The sequence below is a fragment of the Piliocolobus tephrosceles genome, chromosome 17, assembly GCF_002776525.5.
Source record: "Piliocolobus tephrosceles isolate RC106 chromosome 17, ASM277652v3, whole genome shotgun sequence".
Classification (NCBI taxonomy): Eukaryota; Metazoa; Chordata; class Mammalia; order Primates; family Cercopithecidae; genus Piliocolobus; species Piliocolobus tephrosceles.
In genome coordinates this window covers 21,707,522-21,732,865 of record NC_045450.1, presented here as the reverse complement: position 1 = coordinate 21,732,865, position 25,344 = coordinate 21,707,522, and the positions used below count along the sequence as shown (strand labels likewise).

At 52.4% G+C, this 25,344-nt stretch overlaps 1 protein-coding gene across 2 annotated transcripts in view; it reads right to left on the bottom strand.

Annotated features, from left to right (window-relative positions):
* Positions 1 to 754: 754 nt before the first annotated feature.
* The window catches only part of SCNN1B (sodium channel epithelial 1 subunit beta), an 84,897-nt gene continuing 60,307 nt past the window's right edge, over positions 755 to 25,344 (bottom strand). For both annotated transcript variants that reach the window (XM_023189323.1, XM_023189322.1), the window contains 9 exons: positions 14,154 to 14,257; positions 10,687 to 10,850; positions 10,279 to 10,386; positions 6,322 to 6,439; positions 4,966 to 5,041; positions 4,820 to 4,877; positions 3,528 to 3,589; positions 1,900 to 1,975; positions 755 to 1,644 (listed from right to left, as the gene is read on the bottom strand). In XM_023189323.1, the coding sequence (XP_023045091.1) occupies positions 1,264 to 1,644; positions 1,900 to 1,975; positions 3,528 to 3,589; positions 4,820 to 4,877; positions 4,966 to 5,041; positions 6,322 to 6,439; positions 10,279 to 10,386; positions 10,687 to 10,850; positions 14,154 to 14,257 (1,147 nt within the window). In that variant the 3' untranslated portion in view covers positions 755 to 1,263. The remainder of the gene's footprint in view (positions 1,645 to 1,899; positions 1,976 to 3,527; positions 3,590 to 4,819; positions 4,878 to 4,965; positions 5,042 to 6,321; positions 6,440 to 10,278; positions 10,387 to 10,686; positions 10,851 to 14,153; positions 14,258 to 25,344) is intronic.

Sequence of the window (25,344 nt, the reverse complement as noted above, 5' to 3'; positions counted from 1 at the left end):
TATGTATGTATAAAATGCTCAACAAAAACAACAAATGATTTATTTGTATGTGTCTCCAGTATTGTATGGATGTACATATACTAAAAAATCAGTTTTTCAGCCGGGGTCGGTGGCTCACGCCTGTAATCCCAGCACTTCAAGAGGCTGAGGTGGGTGCATCACCTGAGGTCAGGAGTTTGAGACCAGCCTGGCCAACATGGTGAAACCCCCTGTCTATTAAACATACAAAAATTAGCTGGGCGTGGTGGCACGCACCTGTAATTCCAACTACTCGGGAGGCTGAGGCATGAGAATCACTTGAACCCAGGAGGCAGAGGTTGCAGTGAGCCGAGATCGCGCCACTGTACTACAGCCTGGGCGACGAGAGCCAAAAAAATAATAATAAAAATTCAGTTTGTATATCTGAAATTCAAATTCAACCAAGCAGCCTGATTGTTATCTGGCAACCCTGGGAACTGTGCCACCGCCACCCTTGGACCATGTGATTCTCCTGGGGGCCAAACTGGCTTCAGGTCTGGGCAGAGGAATTCAGGTGTGACCAATCAGAGCAGCTTATCTAGCTGGCCACACTGACTGGGTCAGAGATGGGCACACGACCCAGGCAGGGACTAATGAGTGTTGGCCTGGGAGCTGGCAGCAGAAGGAGGGGCTTGAGACCCTTTCCCTTAAACCAATTTTGGTCTCTCTCAAGCCATTATGGATGCCCTTCTGCCATCAGGGCACCCCAGCTGCCCAGTCAAACGAAGAACACAGCTGGACTCGGTGTTTTCTGTGTTTATTTTCTAGAGTAAATTAGGTGCCACCTGGCAGGGTCCCCACACCTGATGCCCTTCCATCTCTCCACCACCCCTGACCCAGAGGCCAGCCAAGGCCAGGAAGGAGAAGACCACATGGCCCGCCTGCCTGTTCCTCTCTGGGGCGGACGGAGACTGGCACTGGGAGGGAGGTGGCCTGCCACCAGGAGAAGGTGTTCTGAGGGGTCTCCAGGGCCTGGCCAGGACCAGGATCAGGACAGGGAGGGACGACAGTAGGAACCAGGTGAAGATACAATTAATTCCTGCATCCTGTACCAGCACTGTGATCCTACGGAGCCCTTGGCCAGGAACGGGCCAGTTGCTGCTGGCCTGTCTGTTGAAGGACACAAGCTCTGGCCTGGAGAGCCACCCTCTCGACCCTTTGGAGAGGGCACCATACAGTGAGGCCTCAGGCAACAGTCTTGGCTGCTCAGTGAGTTCGAGCCGCCCGGGGTGGGCAGGGGCAGGGTTAGATGGCATCACCCTCACCGTCAGACTCGATGACGTCCAGTGGCTGCAGACGCAGGGAGTCGTAGTTGGGGGGCGGGGTGCCCGGGATGGGCAGGGCCTGCTCATTGGGGTAGGGCCCGGTGTTGGGGCTGCGGGGGGCCGTGTCAGGCTGGAAGCCGAAGTTGGTGTGGGCCTCCACCAGCTCAGCCACCGTGGGCGGTGGGCCGGAGTAGCTGGCTTGGGCTCGCCGCTGCCGTAGGCTCTTGGCCAAGGCCACCAGCTTGATGATGGTGATCCACACAAAGTCGATGATGATCTCCCCAAACTCGATGAGGCACAGCACAGAGCCCCCCATCCAGAAGCCAAACTGGCCACCCAGATTCGAGAGCAGCCAGACGAGCTGTGGGGAACGGGGAGCTGAGGTGGGCTCAGGCCACACATTCTTGCCTCTAGCCCAGACTCACAGGTTCCTGGGAGGTGATTCTTGGGTGGGAATGGGAGGCGGTGACCATCTTGGCCCAGGGGAATAACTTGGGACTGCTTTGGGGATCTCCTAATCCCTCCATAGGGCTCAGAACCCTTCCCCCACCCTCAGGGTGCAGGGGTCAGGGCAGGGCAGGGCAGTGCTGGGGTATCAGGAGCCTCCTAAACTCACGTTATTGGCTGCTGATTCTTCAATGGTGCGATAGTTAAATTCTTGGAAGTAGATGTTGAGCTTGACAATTCCCTTCCTGCAGGAGGCAGCGAGAAGGGCCAGGACTAATGTATCCCCTTCCAGACAGACACACACGTGTACATAGACACATACACACACATGCATGTGCACACACACCCACATGTATGCACACACGTATGCACCCACATGCACCCACACACCCATGCACACATGCACACGTGAACACGCACACAGGAAGGCAGCCAAGGAATGGCCGCCCCAGCCCCCTCCTCTATCCTGAGCTTCTCTCATGCATGCCCCCATGAGTGGTGAAGTCCAAGCAAGAACTGCAAGTGCAGCCCTTCCCAGCCCCTCTGGGCATCTCCACCCAGCACCCATCCTATGGCCCCCCTTCCTCCACCCCTTGCCTACCAGTTCCCTACAGGACACTCTGGCCTGGGACAGCCCCAAAGATCTGCTCTGAGCTCCCCACTTTGTACCCTCAGAGTGGCCCGGGTTACACGCAGTGACTCTGCACAGAGCTCTTCACTGAGCCATGAGCACCTTCACTGCACCTGGGACAGAAAGGGGTGGCTGTGTGGGCTTCCCCTCCCACGTGATGGTCCTCAGAAAGGCTGTGCTATCTCATGCCTCCAGGCTTCTAAGCTTTGTCTTCTGCCTGGACATTGGTGCCTCTTCTTATTTGAACAGCACTTACTCCTCCTTGGAGAGTTCACTCAAAGCCACCTCCCTATGCAGACCTCCCTTATCTCTCAGGCAGACTAAGGCTCCTTCCCTGCTGTACTCCTAGAGTAGGGGGCTTTTTTGTGTTGAGTGGATGGAGAGATCCGTGAATAAATGGAGGATGGCTGGATGCGTGGGTGGGAGAATGGAGGGGTCGATGATGGAGGATGAATGGGTGGAGGATGGTTGGGTGCATGGGTGGATGATGGAGGATGAATGGATGGAGAGGGTGGCTGGGTGCGTGGGTGGGAGAATGAAAGGGTGTATGATGGAGGATGAATGGGTGGAGGATGGCTGGGTGTATGGCTGGGCGAATGGAAGGGTGGATGATGGAGGGATGAATGGGTGGAGGAAGGCTGGGTGTATGGCTGGGTGAATGGAAGGGTGGATGATGGAGGATGAATGGATGGAGGATGGCTGAGTGTGTGGGTGGATGATGGAAGATGAATGGCTGGAAGATGGCTGGGTGTGTGGGAGGCAGAATGGAAGGGTGGATGATGGAGGGATGAATGGATGGAGGATGGCTGGGTGCGTGGGTGGGAGAATGGAGGATGAATGGGTGGAGGATGGCTGGGTGCGTGGGTGGATGATGGAGGATGAATGGGTGGAGGATGCTGGGTGTGTGGGTGGAGGATGGAGGATGACTGGATGGCTGGGTGGACAGTGACAGGGAAACACAGGCTCCTCCTTAGCAGCTGGTAGACTCAGAGTCCCCATGGCTGCCTTTCCTCTCTCTCACTCCTAGTGCCTCCTCCTGGAGACTTGCTCCTGGGTCTGACCCATGTGAGAAGGTGTCTGAGGAGCTGTTCTGTGTCCAAACTCCTGCCCCGAGTTTCTGGACCCCCTTCCCTGTCTTCCCCAGCCCCGCCCACGCTCAGGCTCACCTGCTCAGGGTGATATTGGTGCTTTGGTCCCGCTCCTGAGACAAGATGTGGAAAATCCAGTCCTGGAACCCAAGAAGGCGGCTGCAAAAGTTGCCATCTGCAGCATCCCTCCCAGTCACGGCCCTGCTCCCTGGGGGAGGTAGACCACAGCCCTGTCCCTTCCCAAGGCCCCCGGGGGAATCACAGTTTGGATGGGGAGCAGGAGGAAGGTTGTAGTGGAAACTGTGGCTGCTGTTCTGGGGCAGAAGGGACTCGGGTCTCCAGACTCTTCCCCGGCGGGCCTGGCCACCCTGCCCGGCTCTTCCCCACCTCTGGTTCTCACGCTTCCTGCTCCCTCTGCCTGGAATCCTCCTCAGCTCTGCCCATGTTGACTCAGCCTCTGCCTCCAGGTGTCAGCTCCAATGTCACCTTTTTAGAGAGGCCTTCCTTGACCGCTCTACCTAACGTGCTTTCCCAGAGGTTGGGCATGGTGGCTCATGCCTATAATCCCAGCATTTTGGGAGGGCTGATGTGGGAGGATTGCCTAAGGCCAGGAGTTCAAGACCAGCCTGGGCAACATAGCGAGACTCCATCTCTACAAAAAGTTTAACAATTAGCCAGGCCTGGTGGCATGTGCCTGTGGTCCCAGCTGAGGACCACAGCTGAGGCAGGAGGATCCCTTAAGCCCAGGAGTTCGAGGCTTCAGTGAGCTGTGATCACACCACTGCACTCCAGCCTGGGTGACAGAGCAAGCCCCTGTCTCCAAAAATAAAGTAAAAATACAAAAATAAAGTAGTTTCCTTCAGTTACTCTCTCCCATCACCTGTTTATTTATTTCACAGCCATAATCACACTTTGAAATGATTTTATTTCTATTTGTGATCTTGGCCTTCTCCTATTGAAAGGATTATGTCTGTCTAATTCTGTGTTGTGTACATAGCACACTGCCTGGGAGAATACTGGTGGAAGGAAAGAAGGAAGCAGGGAGGGAGGAAGAAAGGAAGGAAGGAAGAAAAGAGGAAGGAAGGAAGGAATGAAGGAACGAAGGAAACAGGGAAAGAGGGAGGGAGAAGGAAGGAAGGAAGAAGGAAGGGAGAAGCGAGGGAGGGAGGAAGGAAGGGAGAAGGAAGGAAGGAAGGAAGGAAGGAAGATGGAAGGAAGAAATAAAGCAGACAAAGAAGGAAGGAGGAAAAGAGAGAAGGAGGGAGGGGAAAAGGCACCCCCTCCAAATTTCCATATAGCCCACATCTTATGCCCAGACTTGTCCCCAGCCCAAAGCTGAGGGCCAGGAGCTTGGCCCCCAACTGTCTCACCTCAGAGGCCTCAGAAGGCCAGTCAGCCATGGAGATAGTCATCTTGTACTGGGTGTCACTGAAAGAGAAGGTCAGGCCTGTTGCGGTCCCTGCCAGTGATGCCCCTCCATGCCCGCCTGCTGCTGTGCCCGCCCACCCGCACTCACTTGCAGGACTCCTTGCACATGCCAATGCAGGTCTCTCTCTGCGCCACGCTCATCTGCAGATCTGAGTAGCAATGGGCTGCGCAGGAGACAGAGAGGCGGCCAAGAGGTTTGAGGGGACTTTCTAGCCCCTGTCCCCTGCTGAGCCTCTGGCTGGCCCCTCTGCTCTCCTGGCCCTGTGGTTAGGTGGCGGGAGGAGGTGTCACGAAAAATCACCACTCCCTACCCAGCCCCTGACCTCCAGCCATTGCACCCCAGTGTGGCCTGGGTCCCAGCTCAGAGGGGGTCAGAGCAGCTTTCTCTTTGCCAGCCATCCCCAGCCCTGCCTGGGGGACGGGGTTATGGGGTCATGAACAAAGGTGGGTGACTGGAAGGAATAACGTTTTTCCCATTTAATTTGTGTTGGTTGTAAGTGGTAAGTCTCCTGCTGACAGCATTCTTTTTATTCTTTTACTTTTTTTTTTTCTTTTTTTTTTTAGAGACAGGGTTTTGCCATGTTGGCCAGGCTGGTCTCGAACTCCTGGCCTCAATTGATCATCTTGCCGCAGCCTCCCAAAGTGTTGGGATTACAAGCATGAGCCACTGCACCCTGCTGACAACATTCATCGGCGGTTGGACTCCAGACCGCCAGGGTTCCCAGGCCCCAGCTCCAATTGGTTGTGAGCCCCGCAGGGCTCTTCTTCCCGCTGCGACTCCAGGTTTCGAGTCCTCGGAGGCCACCATCATGCTAATGGCTTCCTCACTCTCCCCTCCCACCCAGTGCCTTGCAGAGACCCAGTGAACCCACATAGACATGAACACACATGCTGAAGAGGGACGCATGGCCTTATCCATACATGCACGTGCACACACACACACACACACACACGAGTGCACTAAAGCCAGAGTGCACAAATGCAGACCCTGGAAGTGATTTGTGCCTGTGCATAAACCTACACACAGCAACCCACTGCAGTCATGAACGGCTCCCGTGCATTTGGACGCAAGCATGGAAATGCCTTTGCACATGTGCACTTGAAAACATGAGTGCAGGCACACACTCGCCAGCAGCCACATGCCTAGGGTTGCGCATGTGCAAGCATTAGTGTGGCACACAGACACAGGCCCACAAGGACACATGCACGCTATGCCTATGTGTTTCAAGCCCATGCTTCATGAAATTGAGGAGCAGAGAGAAGGCTGGGTTCCTGCAGAAAGGAGGCCTGGGAAGGGATTGTAGGAGGGACCTCAGACTGAGGAGCCACTCTGGGCACATCTCTGGACTCTGCTGAGGGCACTGAGCTCTGCCCCCTCCTCTATGGTCAGAGCCTCTGTGGCCCCAGCTGGCTGGAGTGCTGATCCCGCTGTGTCCCCACTCACCCCAGTCTGGGAAGTCCCGGTTGTTGCAGTATTTCTCCCCACGGGGCAGTGCGTAGAGGTAGTGCCCACACTTGCAGCTATGGATCATGTGGTGTTGGAAGCAGGAGCGAAGACAGGCCTGTGGGGGGTAGGGGGTTCATAAGGTGAGAACACAGGCACGGTCAGTGATGTCCCCATCCCAGCACCGGGGTGTCCAGAGAAGTGATGCCCAGGCTAAGGGAGCTAGGGGAGTTGGCGGAGGTGCTCCAGGGCTGAGAAGCTGTGCTGAGATGACTGGCTGAAGCTACAGACCCCACAGTCCTGGACGCTTTTGGGCTTCCCAGCAGGTCCCTGGACCCCGCAGAGGGACCTAGGCCAGACCCCAGTATCCCAGGTCTCACCATTCAGAGCTGGGGTCCTCACCCTTCACCATGGGGAAGAGCAGCTTGCTCCTAATGATAAAGCCAATGCTCAGAAAGCTCTCATTATGAGGATGCCAGCCTCCGTCCAAGCACTTGACACAGATGCACCCTGACAGGCCGCCGAGGAAGCCAGGCAGGCTGGCTCTGCGTTCCTTCCTCCCAGAGGGAATTGCCCAGGGAAAGCCAGGAGAAGGATGATCTCTGAGCGTCCTGACGCACAGTCAATGACAGAGGAAGTGAGCAGCCCACTGGTCTGCAGAATGTCTCCCAGTGGGGCGAGGAAGAAGAGGGCTCCGGGGCAGCCTCTGGGAGGCTGGATGTGATGAGTCTCAACTCACTCGGCCCCAGCATACTGGGCTTTCAGGTCATTCTGACCTGGTTTCAGTCCACTCAGAGACCAGCAATGTGTCCTAGGGCGAGTCATGACCCTCTGGGGCTCGGTTTACTCATAGGTGAAACAGGGTGCTGAGGACACCTGTCTCCTGAGGTTGGGAGGGAGGATTCAGGGCCACATCAGGTTCTCAGGAAGCGCTGCACGGATGGAGGCAGCGGTTCTTGGTGTTTCATTGCCTATCTAGTTTCTTAGGTCCTGACTACCCTGGGCTCCTGGATACAGCCCTGGCCAGCTCCTCCCTACCTCTCTCCACTCGGCCCCGCCCTCCCCACCTGCGCCCGAGTCCTCTTCTGCTCCTCCTGCGTCTGTCTGAGGTCCCTATGTGCTGCCTTTCTATTGCCCCTAACGAGTCTGTGGTTTCCTGAGGGCAGGCAATCGGGGCTGAATGGCAGATTAAATGGCATGGCCAGGAGCAGCCAGGGCTGGGTTTCCAGCAAGTGTTTTACATTCTTTATTTTTTTGAGATGGAGTCTCGCTCTGTCGCTCAGGCTGGAGTGCTGTGGCATGATCTCAGCTCACTGCAACCTCAGCCTCCAGGGTTCAAGTGATTCTCCTGCCTCAGCCTCCCGAGTAGCTGGGATTACGGGCACGTGCCACCACACCTGGCTAATTTTTGTATTTTTAGCAGAGACCAGCTTCCACTATGTTGGCCAGGCTGATCTCAAACTCCTGACCTCAGGGGATCCACCCACCTTGACATCCCAAAGTGTTGGCATTACAGGCGTGAGCCACTGTGCCTGGCCTCTTTTATACTTTTTTTTTTTTTTTTTTTGTATTTTTCCTGAGACAGGGTCTCACTCTGTCGCCCAGGCTGGAGTGCAGTGGCGTGATCACAACTCCCCGCATCCTCAAACTCCTGGGCTCAAGCGATCCTCCCGCCTCAGCCTCTGAGTAGCTGGGACTACAGGTGTGCATCACCGTGCCCCACCAAGGTGTCTTATATTCTTGTAGACCTCTCTGTCTCATCTGGAAAGCGGGAATCCTTCTCAGGCCCTGTGATGGAGGCTGGGGTGGGCTCAAGCCGGCTCCTGGTTGGGGTGGCCATGGGGATGGGCAGAGCTCCTGATCAGGGCCTGGCTTCTTGGCTGTTTTCTGGCCTGGGTGGCTACCACACCAGAAGAAACGAGAGGCGCAGTTTTCCTGGAATGAAGTTTCTGGGGCTGGCACCTTCTTCTCCATGTTTCCCACCTCCCTGTACTGCCCTGTCTGTCTGTCTGTCCCTCCAGAGGCTCAGATGATGCCTAGAGTTCTCCATAATGGGCAGAAGTCCCTCCAGACGCAAGGTGGCCAAACCAGCCAAGCAATGGGTGGGCAGGTGGGCACCAGGAGGGTCATTTCCTGTGACTACGGGGAAAGGGCACCATGCCATGCTCGGGCACCCAGACACTGAGGCAGGCACTGGGCTGCCCTCTTGTTATGCCTCAGTGCACTGATCTGCCAGCGCAGACTGGGCTGGAGAGGAAGTATCAGCGAGTGGTCATTTTTGTCACCTTTGCAAGGATTCAATCTGCCCTCTCCAAGGGGGCCAGGACTAGGGGCAGGTCTGGGTTAACTCTAGAGATCAGGACAAGAAGGACGCCGCCAGCTACAGCAAAGAGGATTGAGGGCAGATACAAAGAGGGACTTCCAGTGGGTGCAGTGCTCATGCCTATAATCCCAGCACTTTGGGAGGCCAGAGTGGGAGGACTGCTTGAGCCCAGGAGTTTGAGACTAACCTGGGCAACATAGCAAGACTCTGTCTCTGCAAAAAATTTTAAAAATTAAGAAATTAGCCAGGCACAGTAGCTCATGCCTGTGGTCCTGGCTACTAGGGAGGCTAAGGCAGGAGGATCACTTGAATCCAAGAGTTCAAGGCTGCAGTGAACTATGATGGCACCGCTGCACTTCAGCCTGGGTGACAGAGCAAGACCCTGTCTCTCTTTTTTATTATTTTATTTTTTGAGACAAGGGTCTCGCTCTGTCACTCAGGCTGGAGTGCAGTGGCATGATCTCAGCTCACTGCAACCTCCACCTCCCAGGTTCAAGCAATTCTCTTGCCTCAGCCCCCTGCGTAGCTGGGACTACAGTCGCGTGCCACCACGCCTGGCTAAAATTTTTTTTTTTTTTTGTCTTTTTTAGTAGAGACAGGGTTTTACCATGTTGGCCAGGCTGGTCTTGAACTCCTGACCTCAAGTGTGATCCACCTGCTTTGGCCTCCCAAAGTGCTGGGATTACAGGCGTGAGCCAGCATGCCTGGCAATCTCTTTAAAAAATAATAATAATAAAGACTGGGCATGGTGGCTCACGCCTGTTATCCCAGGACTTTGGGAGGCCAAGGCGGGAGGATCATGAGGTCAGGAGTTCAAGACCAGCTGGCCAACTTGGTGAAACCCCATCACTACTAAAAATACAGAAAAATTAGCCGGTGTGGCGGCGGGTGCCTGTAATCCCAGCTTCTCGGGAGGCTGAGGCAGAGAATTGCTTGAACCTGAGGCGGAGGTTGCAGTGAGCTGAGATCATGCCACTGCACTCCAGCCTGGGCGACAGAGCGAGACTCCGTCTTAAGAAAAAAATAAGTTGGGGGGACTTCTTAGGTAAATTGATGATGTATTTGAACTGGGGTCTGTCAATCCCAATTTCCTCATTCCTAGAATGGGAATGATAATAGCATCTACATCTTAGGGTTGTTGTGAAAGTTAAATGATGTAATATATGTAAATTACTTACAACAGTGACTGTCTAACACATGGTAAGCCTGCTATTATTAGTTTATCAATAAATGCTGCTGTCATTAGTATATTATGGATTCATGGGGGGAGGGGGTTGAAGGACTAAATGATGATGGAATGTGTTCCAGCCCTTAGCGCAGCATTTCACACACAATGAAAGCTTGATGGTGTTAGCTGCTATTTTTTGTTTTCATCTTGGGAAACCCCAGAGTAAGATCCCTATATTCCCCCGGGCGTCCCCAAGTGCACACCTGCTCAAGTGGGGATGAGAAGTGGCCAGCCCTAGGCCCTGGTGAGAGAGCCCAGGAAGGTGACTGGTCCTACAGGCCCAGGGGTGCCCCATGGCCACCTACAAAAGCCCAGCAGAGCCAGCCAGTTCTCCTGGAGGACTGAGGCCTCCACCCCATAAACCCGGACGGGGCCCCGGGGCATGAGGCGTGCGCCGCCTTCCCACCTGGATGGAGTAGGTCGTGTTGTAGTCACTGTAGAAGTTTTGGACGGGGACCTCAGAGCCATTCATGGTGCACGGGCTGTAGGGCTCCCCCATGCGCTGAAGCTTGTCCTGGGTTTAGAGGGGTTGCTTGAGGGGGGCCCTGGTCGCTCCAGGCAACCCTTTCTGCACCTGCCTTCCATCAAGTATGCGGGGATAGAGGGCTGTGGACCCCTGCAGGTGCCAGAGGGGGCGCCAGAGGGCTCACCTTCCCCTAAAGCTTGGCCACCCTGGGGGAGTTCCAGCCAAAAGGAAGGCAGGCCAGGGCTGGGGGGCCCGGATCCCCTCCTCCCAGGCCAAGGGAAGTTGGCCCTGGACAGGTGGGCCCCCACCCTCAGACCCTCTAGGACTGCCCTTGGGCTCCGGACATACCACGAGTACCCCGATGGATGTCTCTGTCCCCGACATGGCATAGATGCCCTCATCTCTGATGAAGGGGTATGACCTCTGCTCGTGAAGCATCAGCCTGACCCCGGCCGTGGATGCGAGGAAGGGAACGTAGTCTTCCTGGCCTATGTCCAGGATCAACTTCAGGCCTGTGGGGAGGGTGAGGTGAGGGCTGCCTGAACTTGTTCCTGAGGCAGAAAGGAGACCCCACTACCCACTTCTTCAAGCTCCCTCCAGCCAGGGGACCTCCAGGGACCGCCAAGGAGGCTGGCTTCATTTTGCAAAAACTCAGTACTCAAATATTGCTTGCCTTCTGCAAAGCCCCCACCATCTCCAAGGCAGGCTCTGACGTAGCCTCCTCCCTGGGTGTCTCTTGCCTCCCCATGATCTCTTTTCTGATCAGGAGGTAGATCTAGGAAGCACGGCGTGGCCATGGCCCACCCACACCACAGGTGCCCTCGCTGTCGCCGTTCAATGCCTCCGAGCTTCTGCATGGCTTCCTCCTGCTGTGCCTTTGCAAATGCTGTTCCTTTACTCTGGAGTGCTGTTCCCTCACCTGGAGTGCTGTTTCTTGCTCTGGAATGCTGTTCTCTCACCTGGAATGCTGTTCCTCAATCTGGAGTGCTATTCCCTCGCTCTGGAATGCTGTCTCTGCCCCTTCCCTTCCCCTGAGAAACACATGCTCTTCCTTCAGATCTCAACCAGCATCACTTCCTCCAGAAACCTTCCCTGATGCCTCAGACGAGGTGTCAGGGTCTTGGTTGTATGCTCTCCTTAGCCCCGGAACTTTCCTTCCTGCCTCATTTGTGTGATTCTTCTTTTATTGTCTGTCTTCCTTCCCCCACTTGACTGTTATCAAGGGACTGGACCCAGTCTCCCATGCACCACAGTCCTGAGCTATGTGGAGCTGAGTCTGTCTGGTTAGGACAATAAGGGTTAGTTGAGTATTTGCTGCCTGCTGGGTGCTGTGCTAAGGGCTTTATTAAACATGAGCTCCTTGGCTGGGCACGGCGGCTCACACCTGTAATCCCAGCACTTCGGGAGGCTGAAGCAGGCAGATCACTTGAGGTCAGGAGTTCAAGACCAGCCTGGCTAACATTGTGAAACCCTGTCTCTACTAAAAATACAAAAATTAGCCAGGCATGGTGGCAGGCTCCTGTAATCCCAGCTACTTGGGAGGCTGAGGCAGGAGAATTGCTTGAACCTGGGAGACAGAAGTTGTAGTGAACTGAGATTGCACCACTGCACTTCAGCCGGGACGACAGAGCAAAACTCCATAACAAAATAGAGAAAAAAAAAAATACAAAAATTAACTGGACATTGTGGCGCATGCCTGTAATCCCAGTCACTTGGGAGGCTGAGGCAGGAGAATCGCTTGAACCCGGGAGGCGGAGGCTGCAGTGAGCCAAGATCGCACCACTGCACTCCAGCCTGAGCATGAGCGAGACTCCATCTCCAAAAATAAAATAAAATAAACATGAGTTCCTTGGATGCTCACAAGGGCCACATGATGGAGGTACTAGTATTGTCCCCATTTTACAGATGGAGAAACTGAGGCACAGAGAAATGAAAGGACTTGTCTGAGGCCTTCCAGTGAGGAAGTACTTTCGCTGGGCTTACACAGCAGCTGGCTGCCTGACTATAACCATCTGCCTCTGGAAGTAAGTTGACTGGCACCTCTGTGACAGTGCTCTCAGCAGCACGGGGACTAAATGAAAGGCACTCAGCTCACCTACCCCACTCTTGGCCAGCGGCCCTGATGGTCGCTGAATGACAGCCTGCCTCTTGGTGGCTGCAGAGATCAGAACCTGAGAGATGGGAGGGGGGATCCGCTCCCACCTGTGCCTGGCTCACAAGCCCAAAAACCACAGCCAGCCTGAGTCCGCCAGCCCTTCTCTAGGGGTCCATGCAATACCTGAGCCCTGAGGGAGGGGGATCTGTCATCCGCCATGCCCCATTTCCTCACTTCGATGGACTCCTTCAGCTTCTGTGTGTCTCTGTCTTTCTTTAAGAATTGTACAGCCGGGCACGGTGGATCATATCTGTAATCCCAGTACTTTGAGAGGCCAAGGAGGGCAGATTGCTTGAGCCCAGGAGTTAAAAACCAGCCTGGGCAACAGGAGGAAACCTCATCTCTACAAAAAATTAGCCACCTGCAGTCCTCGCTCCTCAGGAGGCTGAGGAGGGAGGATCACCTGAGACCAGGAGGTCGAGGCTGCAGTGAGCCGTGACCATGCCATTGCACTCCAGCTTGGGCGACAGAGCGAGACCCTGTCACAAACAAGCAAACAAAAAACCAAAACTGTACACCAGAGGGGCAGAGAGACTAAGAGACTAAGTGCTATGTGTTTCTTTTCTTTTTCTAATTTGTATAAATGTGAGTGGTACAAGCACACTTTTGTTACATGGAGTTATCGTACAGTGGTGAAGTCTAGGCTTTTAGTGTAACCTTCACTGGAATCCTATATACTGTACTCATTAATTTCTTGCCCCCACCTGCCTCCTACCCTCCCATGCTCTAAGTCTCCGATGTCCATCCTTCTACACTCTTTGTCCACCTGTGCACATTATTTAGCTCCCACTTACAGGTAAGAATATGCAATGTCTTTTGGTCCATGTATTAATTGCATGATCCTGGACAAGTTGTTTAAAAACTGCTCAGAATACTCAGCCTACATGGAGCATTTCCTACTTCCTAGGCAGTTGAAATAATTTACCACATTGCATCATAATGACTCACAAGGCATATACTATTTACTCATCATAATGGCTCACAAGGTAGATTCGATTTATTATACTAAATGCTCTGCTCTGCTACTATATACTAAGCTATGAATGGGGAGACTAAGGCTTTGAGAAGGTTGCTCTGGAGCTCAGGAACACCCTGCAAATAAATGGTGGAGCTGCAGTGGTGCGATCATGGCTCACTGCTGCCTTGACCTCCCCAGCTCAAACGATCTTCCTGCCTCAGCCTCCTGAGTAGCTGGGACTACAGGTACATGCCATCATGCCTCGCTAATTTTTGGACTTTTTTTAAGAGATGGGGTTTCATCTTGTTGCCCAGGGTGGTCTCGAACTCCTGGGCTTAAGCAATCCTCCCACCTCGGCCTCCCAAAGCGTTGGGATTACAGGCATGAGCCACCATGACTGGCTGAAGCTTCAGCTCTTGACCACGAGGCTGTGCTGCTTCCAAATCCTCACTTTGCTCATCAGCAAAATGGGAACACCAGTTGCTACCCAGGGATTCTGAGCATTGCGGGAGGGAATGGCTCAGGAAGCGCCTGGCCTGGCCTTCCCTGGCACACAGCAGAGCCTCAGTAGTGGTCACTCCGCTTGATGCCGGCATCAGTCCCCGCTCAGGCCCACCCTGCAACAGCTGATGGTCTTTCAGTCCCACGTCGTAGGGGTGGTTAAAGCCTCTTGGCTCTGGCCCAGGATAAACCAAAACTCACCGAATTCAGTTCCAGGGTTGGCCGAAGGAAGTGCCTTCTCTGTCATGCCCCAGTTGAAGATGTAACAGTTGCCATAGTTAGGGTAGAAGATGGAAGTGAAGTTCCTAAAAGAAATAGCATCAGCTGCAGGGCAGGTTCCACCACAGACAATGCCTTCCCCGACTGTCTGCTTTCCACCCTTCATTTCCTCCTTGGAGGGGCTCCGAAAGGGAGAGGCGAGCAACAGGTCATTCTGTCCATCCTCTTGCAAAAACCAGAGAGGTGAATTCCCAGGCTCCCTTGGGAAAACAGGGGAAGGGAATTTCTCTGGAGTTGGGGCTCAGGCTCCCTGGTTTAGCCATGAGTTATGAAAAAGAACTTTCTGGCCGAGCGTGGTGGCTCACGTCTGTAATCCCAGCACTTTGGAAGGCCAAGGTGGGAGGATCGCTTGAGGCCAGGAGTTTGAGACGAGGCTGGGCAACATGGTGAGACCCTCATCTCTACAAAAAATCAGAAATTAGCCAGGTGTGGTGGTACATGCCTGTAGTCCCAGTTACTTGGGAGGCTGAGGTGGGAGGATTGCCTGAGCCCAGGAGTTCGAGGCTGGAGTGCAGCCTGGGTGACAGAGTGAGACCCTGTCTCTAAAAAACAAAAACAGAACAGCAACAACAACAAAAAACAAAAAAGAGCTTTCTTAGATGTTTTCGTCTGTCTCACATACACCCCAAAAGAGGCACATCCATGTCCTCACCCTCAGAACCTGCGAGTGCGACCTTATTTGGAAAAAGGGTGTTTGCAGATGTGACTAAAGATCTCCAGATGAAGTCATCTTGGATTATCCAAGTGGGCCCGAAATTCAACGACGAGTGTCCTTAGAAGACACAGAAGAAGTCGGGCACGGTGGCTCAAGCCTGTAATCCCAGCACTTTGGGAGGCCGAGGCGGGCGGATCACAAGGTCAGGAGATCGAGACCATCCTGGCTAACACGGTGAAACCCCGTCTATACTAAAAATACAAAAAATTAGCTGGGCGTGGTCGCGGGTGCCTGTGGTCCCAGCTACTCGGGAGGCTGAGGCAGGAGAATGGCGTGGGTCTGGGAGGCGGAGCTTGCAGTGAGCCGAGATCGCGTCACTGCACTCCAGCCTGGGCGACAGAGCAAGACTCCTTCTCAAAAAAAAAAAAAAAAGAAGACACCGAAGAGAGACAGATACAGAGGAGAAGCTCATTGAAGACTGAGGCAGGGGCCTTCAGACACAAGCCGAGGAATGCCTGGGTCCACCAGAAGGCTCAGGGGAGGATTCCTCCTTTCCTCTTCTGTTGACGGGTGTGCTGGAGTTCATCAAACCCTGTTCGGTCAACATGCATGTTCTCAAGTCTCCAAAGTAAGCAGCTTTAAAAAATATTTCTTGATGTTTTTATATTGTTTTTTTATTTATTAAAAACAAGAGGAGGTTGGGAATGGTGGCTTATGCCTGTAAATCCAGCACTTTGAGAGGCCAAAGTGGGAGGATCGCTCAAGCCCAGGAGTTTTTTTGTTTGTTTGTTTGTTTTGAGACAGAGTCTCAGTATGTTGCCCAGGCTGGAGTGCAGTGGTGTGATCTCACTCCAGGCTGAGGAGAATCTCAGCAATTCTCCTGCCTCAGCCTCCTGAGTAGCTGGGATTACAGGCACCTGCCACCATACCTGGCTAATTTGTGTTTTTTTTTTCTTTTTTTTTGAGATGGAGTCTGGCTCTGTCGCCCAGGCTGGAGTTCAGTGGCCAGATCTCAGCTCACTGCAAGCTCCGCCTGCCGGGTTTACACCATTCTCCTGCCTCAGCCTCCCAAGTAGCTGAGACTACAGGCGCCCACCACCTCGCCCGGCTAGTTTTTGTATTTTTTTTAGTAGAGACGGGGTTTCACCGGGTTAGCCAGGATGGTCTCGATCTCCTGACCTCGTGATCTGCCCGTCTCGGCCTCCCAAAGTGCTGGTATTACAGGCTTGAGCCACCACGCCCGGCCTAATTTGTGTATTTTTAGTACAGACGGGGTTTCTTCATGTTGGCCAGGCTGCTCTTAAACTCCTGACCTCAGGTGATCCACCCACCTGACCTCAGGTGATCCACCCACGCTTTTCAAAGTGCTGCGATTACAGGCGTGAGCCACTGCGCCCGACTGAGCCCAGGAGTTCGAGACCAGCCTGGCCAACGAATTGAGACCCTGTTTCTAAAAAAAAAAAAAGAAAGCCAGGCATGGTGGCAAGTGTCTGTAGACCCAGCTACTTGGTACTTGGGAGGCTGATGTGGGAGGATCACCTGAGCCTGGGAGTTTGAGGCTGTAGTGAGCTGTGATTGCACCACTGCACTCCAGCCTGGGCAACAGAGTGAGACCCTGTATCAAAAAACAGTAAGTTGTAAAAAATTAAAAATAAAAACTGGAAGGAATGAGAGTAAGTACATCAAATAACACACACACACAAAACGTTACCTACCATGCAGTATTGTCTTTGAAGCCTTATACTTCACAGCAAACTTTCACTGAGTGACTTTTATGGGCCAGGCCTGTGCTGAATCTTTCTGTGTACATGATGATCTCATTTAATTCTCAAAATAACCCCACGAGGGCAGGTGTTATTTTCCCACGTTTTCAGATAAGAAAGCCATTTCCTGTATCTTTTGTCTCAGCCGGTGGCCTTGCAGAATGACTTGGGTCCAGGGCAGGCTGTGAAATGGGATATGGGGGCTGCCCCAAGCTCTGCCACTGTCAACAGATTTCAGCTGCTTACTCAACCGCTGAGCTTGGGTTTCCTCCGTGGTGCAAGGGGAAACAGGAAGAAATAACATTTTTCCACCCAATAAATGTTTGTTGAGGTGGGTGCTGGGCTAAGGACACCAAGCAAAACAAGACAGGGCTGCCTTTTGTAGCTTCCGGTGTGGCTGAGGACAGAGAGTGGAATCCTGTCAACCCCCCTCTCCTTCCAAAATGTGATTTTCCTATTTCTTTTTTCTCTTTATTTCTTTTCTTTTCTTTTATTTATTTTTCTTTCTTTCTTTCTTCTCTTTCCTTCCTTTCTTTCTCTTTCTTTTCTTCTTTCTCCTTCCTTCCTTTCCTTCCTTTTCTTTCTTCTCTCTTTTCCTTTTTTTCTTTTCCTTCCTTCCTCCCTTCTCCCTTTCTCTCTCTTTTCTTCCTTCCTTCTTTTTTTTCTCTTTCTCTTTCTTTCTCCTTCCTTCCTTTCTCTCCCTCCCTCCCTCCCTCCTTCTTTCTCTCTCTCTCTTTCTCTCTCCTTCCTTTCTTTCTTTCCCTCCCTCCCTCCTTCCTTCCTTCCCTCCCTCCCTCTCTTTCTTTCTTGACAAAGTCTTACTCTGTAACCCAGGCTGGAGTGTACCGGCACGATCTTGGCTCATTACAACCTCTGCCTCCCCGTTCAAGCAACTCTCCTGCCTCAGCCTCCTGAGTAGCTGGGATTACAGGCGGGCACCACCACGCCCAGCTATTTTTTTTTTTGAGATGGAGTTTCATTCTTTCACCCAGGCTGGAGTGAAGTGGTGCCATCTCAGCTCACTACAACTTCTGCCCTCCGGGTTCAAGTGATTCTCCTGCCTCAGCCTCCCGAGTAGCTGGGATTACAGGCATGTGCCACCACAACCAGCTAATTTTTGTATTTTTAGTAGAGACAGGGTGTCACCATGTTGGCCAGGCTGGTCTTGAACTCCTGACCTCAGATGATCCACCCGCCTTGGCCTCCCAAAGTGCTAGGATTTCAGGCGTGAGTCACCGCACCTGGCCCTTCCACCAGTTGATTATCTTCTTTATCAGATACATCAGAATCTGAAATCATCTCCCCCCGCCTTTTTTTTTTCTTGGTAGAGACAGTGTCTCACTCTGTTACCCAGGCTGGAATACAATGGTGTGATCATAGCTTACTGCAGCCTCAAATTCCTGGCCTCAAGATATTCTCCTGCCTCAACCTCCTGAGTAGCTGGGACTACAGGCATGTGCCACCATACCCAGGTAATCTGTAAAATTTTTTGTAGAGATGGGGTCTTGCTATGTTGCCCAGACTGGTCTTGAACTCCTGGCCTCAAGGGATCCTCTGGCCTCAGCCTCCCCAAATGCTGGGATTACAGGCATCCACCAGTGTGCCGGGCCTGAAATTATCTTCTTGACTTAACTGCTCACTTAGCTGTCTCCTGCTTAGAACATAAGCCTGGGGAAGGAGCATGACCTTGTCTGTCTAGAAGGCGAAGAGCTCAGAGGTCAAGAGCACAGACCACAGAGCCAGCCTGGTTGATTTCACTTCTGGCTGTGTCCCTTAGGCAACTGGTGAGCTTGGGGATGGTTACTTCACCTCTCTGTGCCTCACTTTCCCCATTTGTAATACCAGATAATACTGGCACTCACCCTACATGACCGTGGCAAGGGGTGGATGCCTAGCATACTGTAATACTCAAAAAATCTCGGCTGCTACTGTTCACAGCTCTGTGCCCAGGGTCTGATACAGAGCACACAGACACTCAGTAAATATTTGATGAATAAATTGCAATAGGTGATAAGAGCATCTATAGAGATTAAGCGACACGTAAGTCCCAGCGGAGAGTGGGGAGCGGGTCAGGGAAGGTTCCTTGGAAGAGGCAAGGCCTGAGCTGAGACTTTATGAACAAGTAAGCGATAGCTAAGTCTACAGGGTGGGGAGGAGAAAGGGCTCACCAGGCTGGGACACAACACGGGCAAAGCCCCAGAGGGAAGAAATAGCTCTGGGCAGGCACCGTGGAGTCTATAAACTGTGTGGGATCAGGGCTGTGGCCACAGGACGAGAACAGAGCAGAGCAAACCAGCTCAATCCAGGCACTGCTCTTGAAGGAGAGACCTCGCCCCAGGGCGCGGGGACACAGTGTTCCCAAGAAGCTGTCTTGGTCAGATGCAGCCTAGGAGCAGGAGGCTGCATGGGGTGTGGCTGGATCCCCTCCTGCCCGCGCGAGGTGCTCTTGGTCTCCACGTGCGTGCCAACCATTTGCTTGCTGATAATACTCTTCACCTGGAGAGGCTGCTCCCAAGACTGGCTGCCTCTGGTTCCAGAGCCAGGTGTTTCCCTACAGAAATCTCTGCTGGGCCAGGGGGCCAGGAATGCAGACAGAGAACAGCGAGCCTCCAGAAAAGACTGGGAAATAGAGCATCCTAGCAGGAAGCAGTAAAACAACAGTGGTACTGTGTGGTCAGAGGTCAGGGAAGACCTTCCAGGGCAGAAACTAGTTGGATAATCCCCGAATCAACAACAACCACAGTAATAACAATGCTTCAATATGCCCAGATCTTGGTTCCTTTATTTTTAAATTTTATTTAACTTTCTTTCTTTCTTTTTTTTTTTTTTTTTGAGATTGCCCAGGCTGGAGTGCAGTGGCATGATCTTGGCTCACTACAACCTCCGCCTCCCAGGTTCAAGTGATTCTCCTGCCTCAGCCTCCCTAGTAGCTGGGATTACAGGTACGTGCCATCACACCAGGCTAATTTTCGTATTCTTAGTAGAGATGGGGTTTTACCATGTTGGCCAGGCTGGTGTCAAACTCCTGGGCTTAGGCAATCCTTCCACCTCGGCCTCCCAAAGTGCTGGGATTACAGACATGAGCCACCTGGCCCAGTCCCGATCTTGGTTTCTAAATACCATTCTTCCCAGAGCTTGGGCGAAGCGTGTTGGCTCTCTCCTGTAATCCCAGCACTCTCATTCTTCCCAGAGCTTGGGCGAAGCGTGTTGGCTCTCTCCTGTAATCCCAGCACTCTGGGCGGCTGAGGTGGGAAGATTGCTTGAGCCAGGAGTTTGAGACCAGCTTGGGCAACACAGGGAGACCCCATCTCTACAAAATAAAACAAATTAGTCAGGCATGTGATTGTGCTACTGCACTCCAGCATGGGCAACAGAATGAGACCCCATCTCAAAAAAAAGAAAAAAAAGAAAAAGAAAAAAAAACCCAAAAAACCAAACAGAGCTCTTTAGAGAAATGGCTGATTCTAGGGCGGGAGTATCCTGTAGTGCCAGAAAGTAGGCAAAAGTTAAAAAAAACCCACGCAGGTGAGTACATATCAAAGGCATATAGGTGCCAACTGACAGAGTGGCCAAAGCTAGAAGAACTTAAGCAAGAGAATAGATAACATGGTACTGGATTACAACCTAAATCTATAGGAGTCCATACTGGGTCAATAAATGATGGAATAAATAAGTAAATGGAGGAGAAAAGACAAGTCTTCCTTTACAGAAGAATTCCAAACAATATATATTCTTCTCTCTAGGAGGCGTGGAGCTCAGTGCTCCTTTCCCCCTGGGCACTCCCTTCTCCTTCCCCTGAGAATAGTCTGAATTTAGTGACTCCTTTCCAAAGTACAGAGCAAAGGCCAGCACAGTGGCTTGCATCTGTAATCCTAGCACTTTTGGAGGCCGAGGAAGAGGATCACTTGAGCCCAGGAGTTGGAGGCTGTGGTTTTTCTGTAAATCTAAAACTATTCATCAATAAAAAGTCTCTCTAGGCCAGGTGCGGTTGGCTCATGCCTGTAATACCAGCACTTTGGGAGGCTATGGCGGCAGACAACCTGAGGTCAGAAGTTTGAGACCAGCTTGGCCAACGTGATGAAACCCTGTCTCTACTAAAAATGCAAAAATTACGCCGGGCGCGGTGGCTCATGCCTGTAATCCCAGCACTTTGGAAGGCCGAGGCGGGTGGATCACAAAGTCAGGAGATCAAGACCATCCTGGCTAACACAGTGAAAACCCATCTCTACTAAAAATACAAAAAATCGGCTGGGTGTGGTGGCAGGCGCCTGTAGTCTCAGCTACTCAGGAGACTAAGGCAGGAGAATGGCATGAACCCGGGAGGTGGAGCTTGCAGTGAGCCGAGGTAGTGCCACTGCACTCCAGCCTGGGCGACAGAGTGAGACTCTGTCTCAAAAAAATAAAACAAAAACAAAAGCAAACAAAAAACAACAAAAAAAAGCAAAAATTAGCCAGGTGTGGTGGTGCATGCCTGTCATCCCAGCTACTTGGGGGGCTGAGACATGATAATCACTTGAACCCAGGAGGTGGAGGTTGTAGTGAGTGGAGATCACGCCATTGTATTCCAGCCTGGGTGGCAAGAGCAAAACTCTGTCTCAAAAATAAATAAACAAACAAACAAACAAACGAAAAAAACCAAAGTCTCTCTCTCTCTATTTTAGTCTCACTCTGTCACCCAGGCTGGAATGTAGTGGTGTGATCTTGGTTCACTGCAGCCTCAAACTCCCAAGCTCAAGTGATCCTTCCCCGTCAGACTCCGGAATAGCTGAGTCTACAGGTGTGTACCACCATGCCAGGCTAATTTTGTTCTTTAAATTTTTTTTTTTTGTAGAGATGGGGGTCTCACTATGTTGTTCAGGTTGGCCTTAAACTCCTGGCCTCAAGTGATTCTTCCTGCTCGGCCTCCCAAAGTGCTGGGATTAAGCGAGCCACCACACCTGGCCAAAAGCCTTTTTATTTATTTATTTATTTATTTATTTATTTATTTATTTATTTATTTATGATGGAGTCTCACTCTGTCTCCCAGGCTGGAGTGCAGTGGCACGATCTCGGGTCACTGCAACCTCTGCCTCCTGAGTAGCTGGGATTACAGGCATGAGCCACTGCACTCAGCTAAGTTTTGTATTTTTAGTAGAGATGGGGTTTCACCATGTTGGCCAGGCTGGTCTTGAACTCCTGACCTCAGGTGATCTACCTGCCTCGGCTTCCCAAAGTGCTGGGATTATAGGCGTGAGCCACCGTGCCCAGCCCAAAAGCCTTTTTAAAAATAAAATGCTCCTATAATGTTTAGTACGTGCCAGGCATTGCACTAGGTACTTTCCATATGTTAACTCATTTAATCCCCCAATAATGCTATGTGGTTATTTCACTGTCCCCACTTTCCAGATGAGGAAACTGAGGCACAGAAAGGCTAAGTAGCACACCCAGCCACATACTGAGCTGACATTCAAGTCCAGGCAGTTTAGTGTTGGGGTCCACATGCGGCTCACATTTTCCAAATTCTGCAGCTGCTGCTTCTGGAGCGTTTGTCATGTTAGGAGCGGGACAGGATGGAGTCAGAGAGGGAGAGGGAGGAATCTAGGGCCACAGTGTCTGGGACCCAGCACCGGGAGGGCAGAGAGAGACACATTCCCACAGTTGTGTCCAAGGCTGACTCAGGAAGGCAGGTGACCAGTCAACTGTGGGAGTGATGAAGAGCTCAGAGGACAATGGGCTGAGATCGCTATGCTAAGGTGCCTGGGTGGTGCCTTTCACTGGGACCTGCCGAGGGCTGGGGAAATAGGCTTGGGAGAGGTGGGCAGGGAGGCAAGTGACGATCCCCATTTCTGATGAGGCAATAGAGTGATGTGGGGTGGGCCTGGCCCACACTGCTGGCTCTGCCATTCACCAACTGTGTGACTTCAGAGATGTTACTTAACCTCTCTGGGCAGGTTACAGCAACTATAAAATGAGGGGAAAGGCTGGGTGCGGTGGCTCATGCCTGTAATCCCAGCACTTTGGGAGGCTGGGGTGGGAGGATTACTTGAGGCCAGGAGTTTGAGACCAGCCTGGCCAACAAGTGATACTCCGTCTCTTAAAAAAATAAAATAAGGGGAAAATAACAGCTCCTTTCTCATGGCTTTGTTGCCAGGGTTAAAGCAATTTTAACATGCAGAGTGCTGAGAATAGTGCCTGACACATACAGGGATGAGAAGGGCCCAGTAAATGTTGGCATAATTATTGAATTTGCATTCCTTGTCAAATGGGGGTTTTTGCTTTTGTTGCTGTTTTTTAAGAGAGTCTCCCTCTGTCGCCCAGGCGGGAGTGCAGTGGCACAATCTTGGCTCACTGCAACCTCCGCCTTCCGGTTCAAGTGATTCTTGTGCCTCGGTCACCTGAGTAGGTGGGATTACAGGCACACGCCACCACACCTGGCTAATTTTTGCATATTTAGTAGAGATGGGGTTTTGCCTTGTTGTCCAGGCTGGTCTCGAACCCCTGGCCTCAAGTGATCTGCCCGCTTCAGCCTCCCAAAGTGCTAGGATTACATGCATGAGCCACTGGGCCGGCCTAAAATGTGGGTTATAAAACTATTATAAAAATAGTAGCTGGGCTGGGCACGGAGGCTCACTCCTGTAATCCCAGCACTTTCGAGGCTGAGACGGGTGGATCACGAGGTCAGGAGATCGAGACCATCCTGGCTAACACAGTGAAACCCCGTCTCTACTAAAAATACAAAAAATTAGCTGGGTGTGGTGGCGGGCGCTTGTAGTCCCAGCTACTCGGGAGGCTGAGGCAGGAGAATGACATGAACCTGGGAGGTGGAGCTTGCAGTGAGCTGAGATCGCGCCACTGCACTCCAGCCTGGGTGACAGAGTGAGACTCCGTCCCCCAAAAATAAAAATAAAACAGTTATAACTATTATTTATTGAGCCTGGTAGTAGGGTCAGTTACTCATGCATATTAATTCACTTAATATTCAAAGTAACCCTGTAGGGTAGGTACTGTTCTCTCCCCTATTTTACAGAGGAGAGAAACTGAGGCATGGCAAGGCTAAGAAATTTGTTCAAGGTCACACAGCTTATAAGATGGAGCCAGGATTTGAGTCCGGGTGGTCTAATCCCAGACCCCATGCCTTGACCCCTTCACTACACTTACCCCCTACCCTCGCCACGGCCACAAGGCAGAACTTATGTGGCCGATAGTTGGGGGTTTTACTGGCCCATCAGTCATCTATTTTCCCTGTTTCTGCTAACAGTTCTTCAGCTTCCCTTGGGGGACCACCCGTCCCTCACCCTCAGCCTGTATGACCCAAATGGGGCTCCCTTTGGAGGGCTCCATGTTGACAACAGACCAGCTATACCAAGCCCAGCCCAGCTACCCACGAGGTGCCCAGCATAGCTTTCGGGGCTGGGCTACGTGTGGAACACAGGCCCTTGAACACCGGGATCCCATTCGATGGGGAGGGAGTTGACAGCAGGTTCATTCACTTTCCTGCCCCACTCTCGCTCCCGGGCGTGTTCTCACTGAGCAGATGGGCCATGCATTTGAAGTTGCAGTATTACAGCTCTCTTTCAGCTGAGTGGGTGAGATGAATGTGCTCGTGGACGTTACAGTAGTCTGTTTGGTATCCCTAGCCTTATGGCAGGTGTGGTTGGCGGGTGTGCCCTGAGCAAAGGACCCTGGCCAAGAGAGTGAGGTTGAAACACAGACTGAGACTAGCTAGCCATGGGGTGGCCCTCAAGGAAGAGGGGGGCGCCATCGGTCAAATCTTCTACCTATGGGGACCACCTTTTGCTAATCTGTACAATGGAACGTATGTGCTGCTCTGCCCTGCTTAGTGGCCTTGAATTATTTGACATTGTGTGCAAGAACCCCGCCCACGTACGCCTGTGCATTTATTTTTTTCTTTTTGAGACAGAGTCTCGCTCTGCCGCCCAGGCTGAAGTGCAGTGGCGTGATCTCTGCTCACTACAACCTCCGCCAACAGGGTTCAGGTGATTCTCCTGCCTCAGCCTCCCAAGTAGCTGGGATTATAGATGTGCATCACCACTCCAGGTTAATTTTTGTATTTTTAGTAGAGACGGGTTTCGCCATGTTGGCCAGGCTGGTCTTGAACTCCTGACCTCAGGTGATCCACCCGCCTTGGCCTCCCAAAGTGCTGGGCTTATAGGCGTGAGCCACATGTCCGGCTGCACCTGTGCATTTTGTGGGGACAGAGGCCCCAGAGCTTTCTGAAGATTCTCAGTAGAGATTCTGGAAGGTTCTGAGTTCAGAGAGCTGCCTGCAACGACAGTCCCTGGGAGGTGAGCCTGGAAGCCTGTCACATGTCCATAGCATTAAGATTCAGCTAAAAGCTCCTTTCCACAGAGGCCTGAAGTGTGAGCATTGGAGGCCCCAGGTCAAGGAGGATACAACTGAATCTCAGAAACAGGACTGGCTGAAACCCAGGGTGGGGCTGAGGTGGGTGTGGCACACCCCACACCTGGAGGCTGGGTCAGGAGGCCCACAAGGAGCTCTGAGGCCTCAGCAGTGCTCCTGCCCATGCTCAGGCCTCCTTCCCACGTGCTTCTGCCAGCTGAGCTCTCTGGAGGCTGTTAGGAGGGGATAGAATGGAGACCCCCGCTTTCTGGTTGTCCTAGAGACTGGGACAACACCTGATGTTCAGGTTCAGGGTTGGTTTGCCAGGAGCTGGGGGGCCTAGGAGGTGGGAATC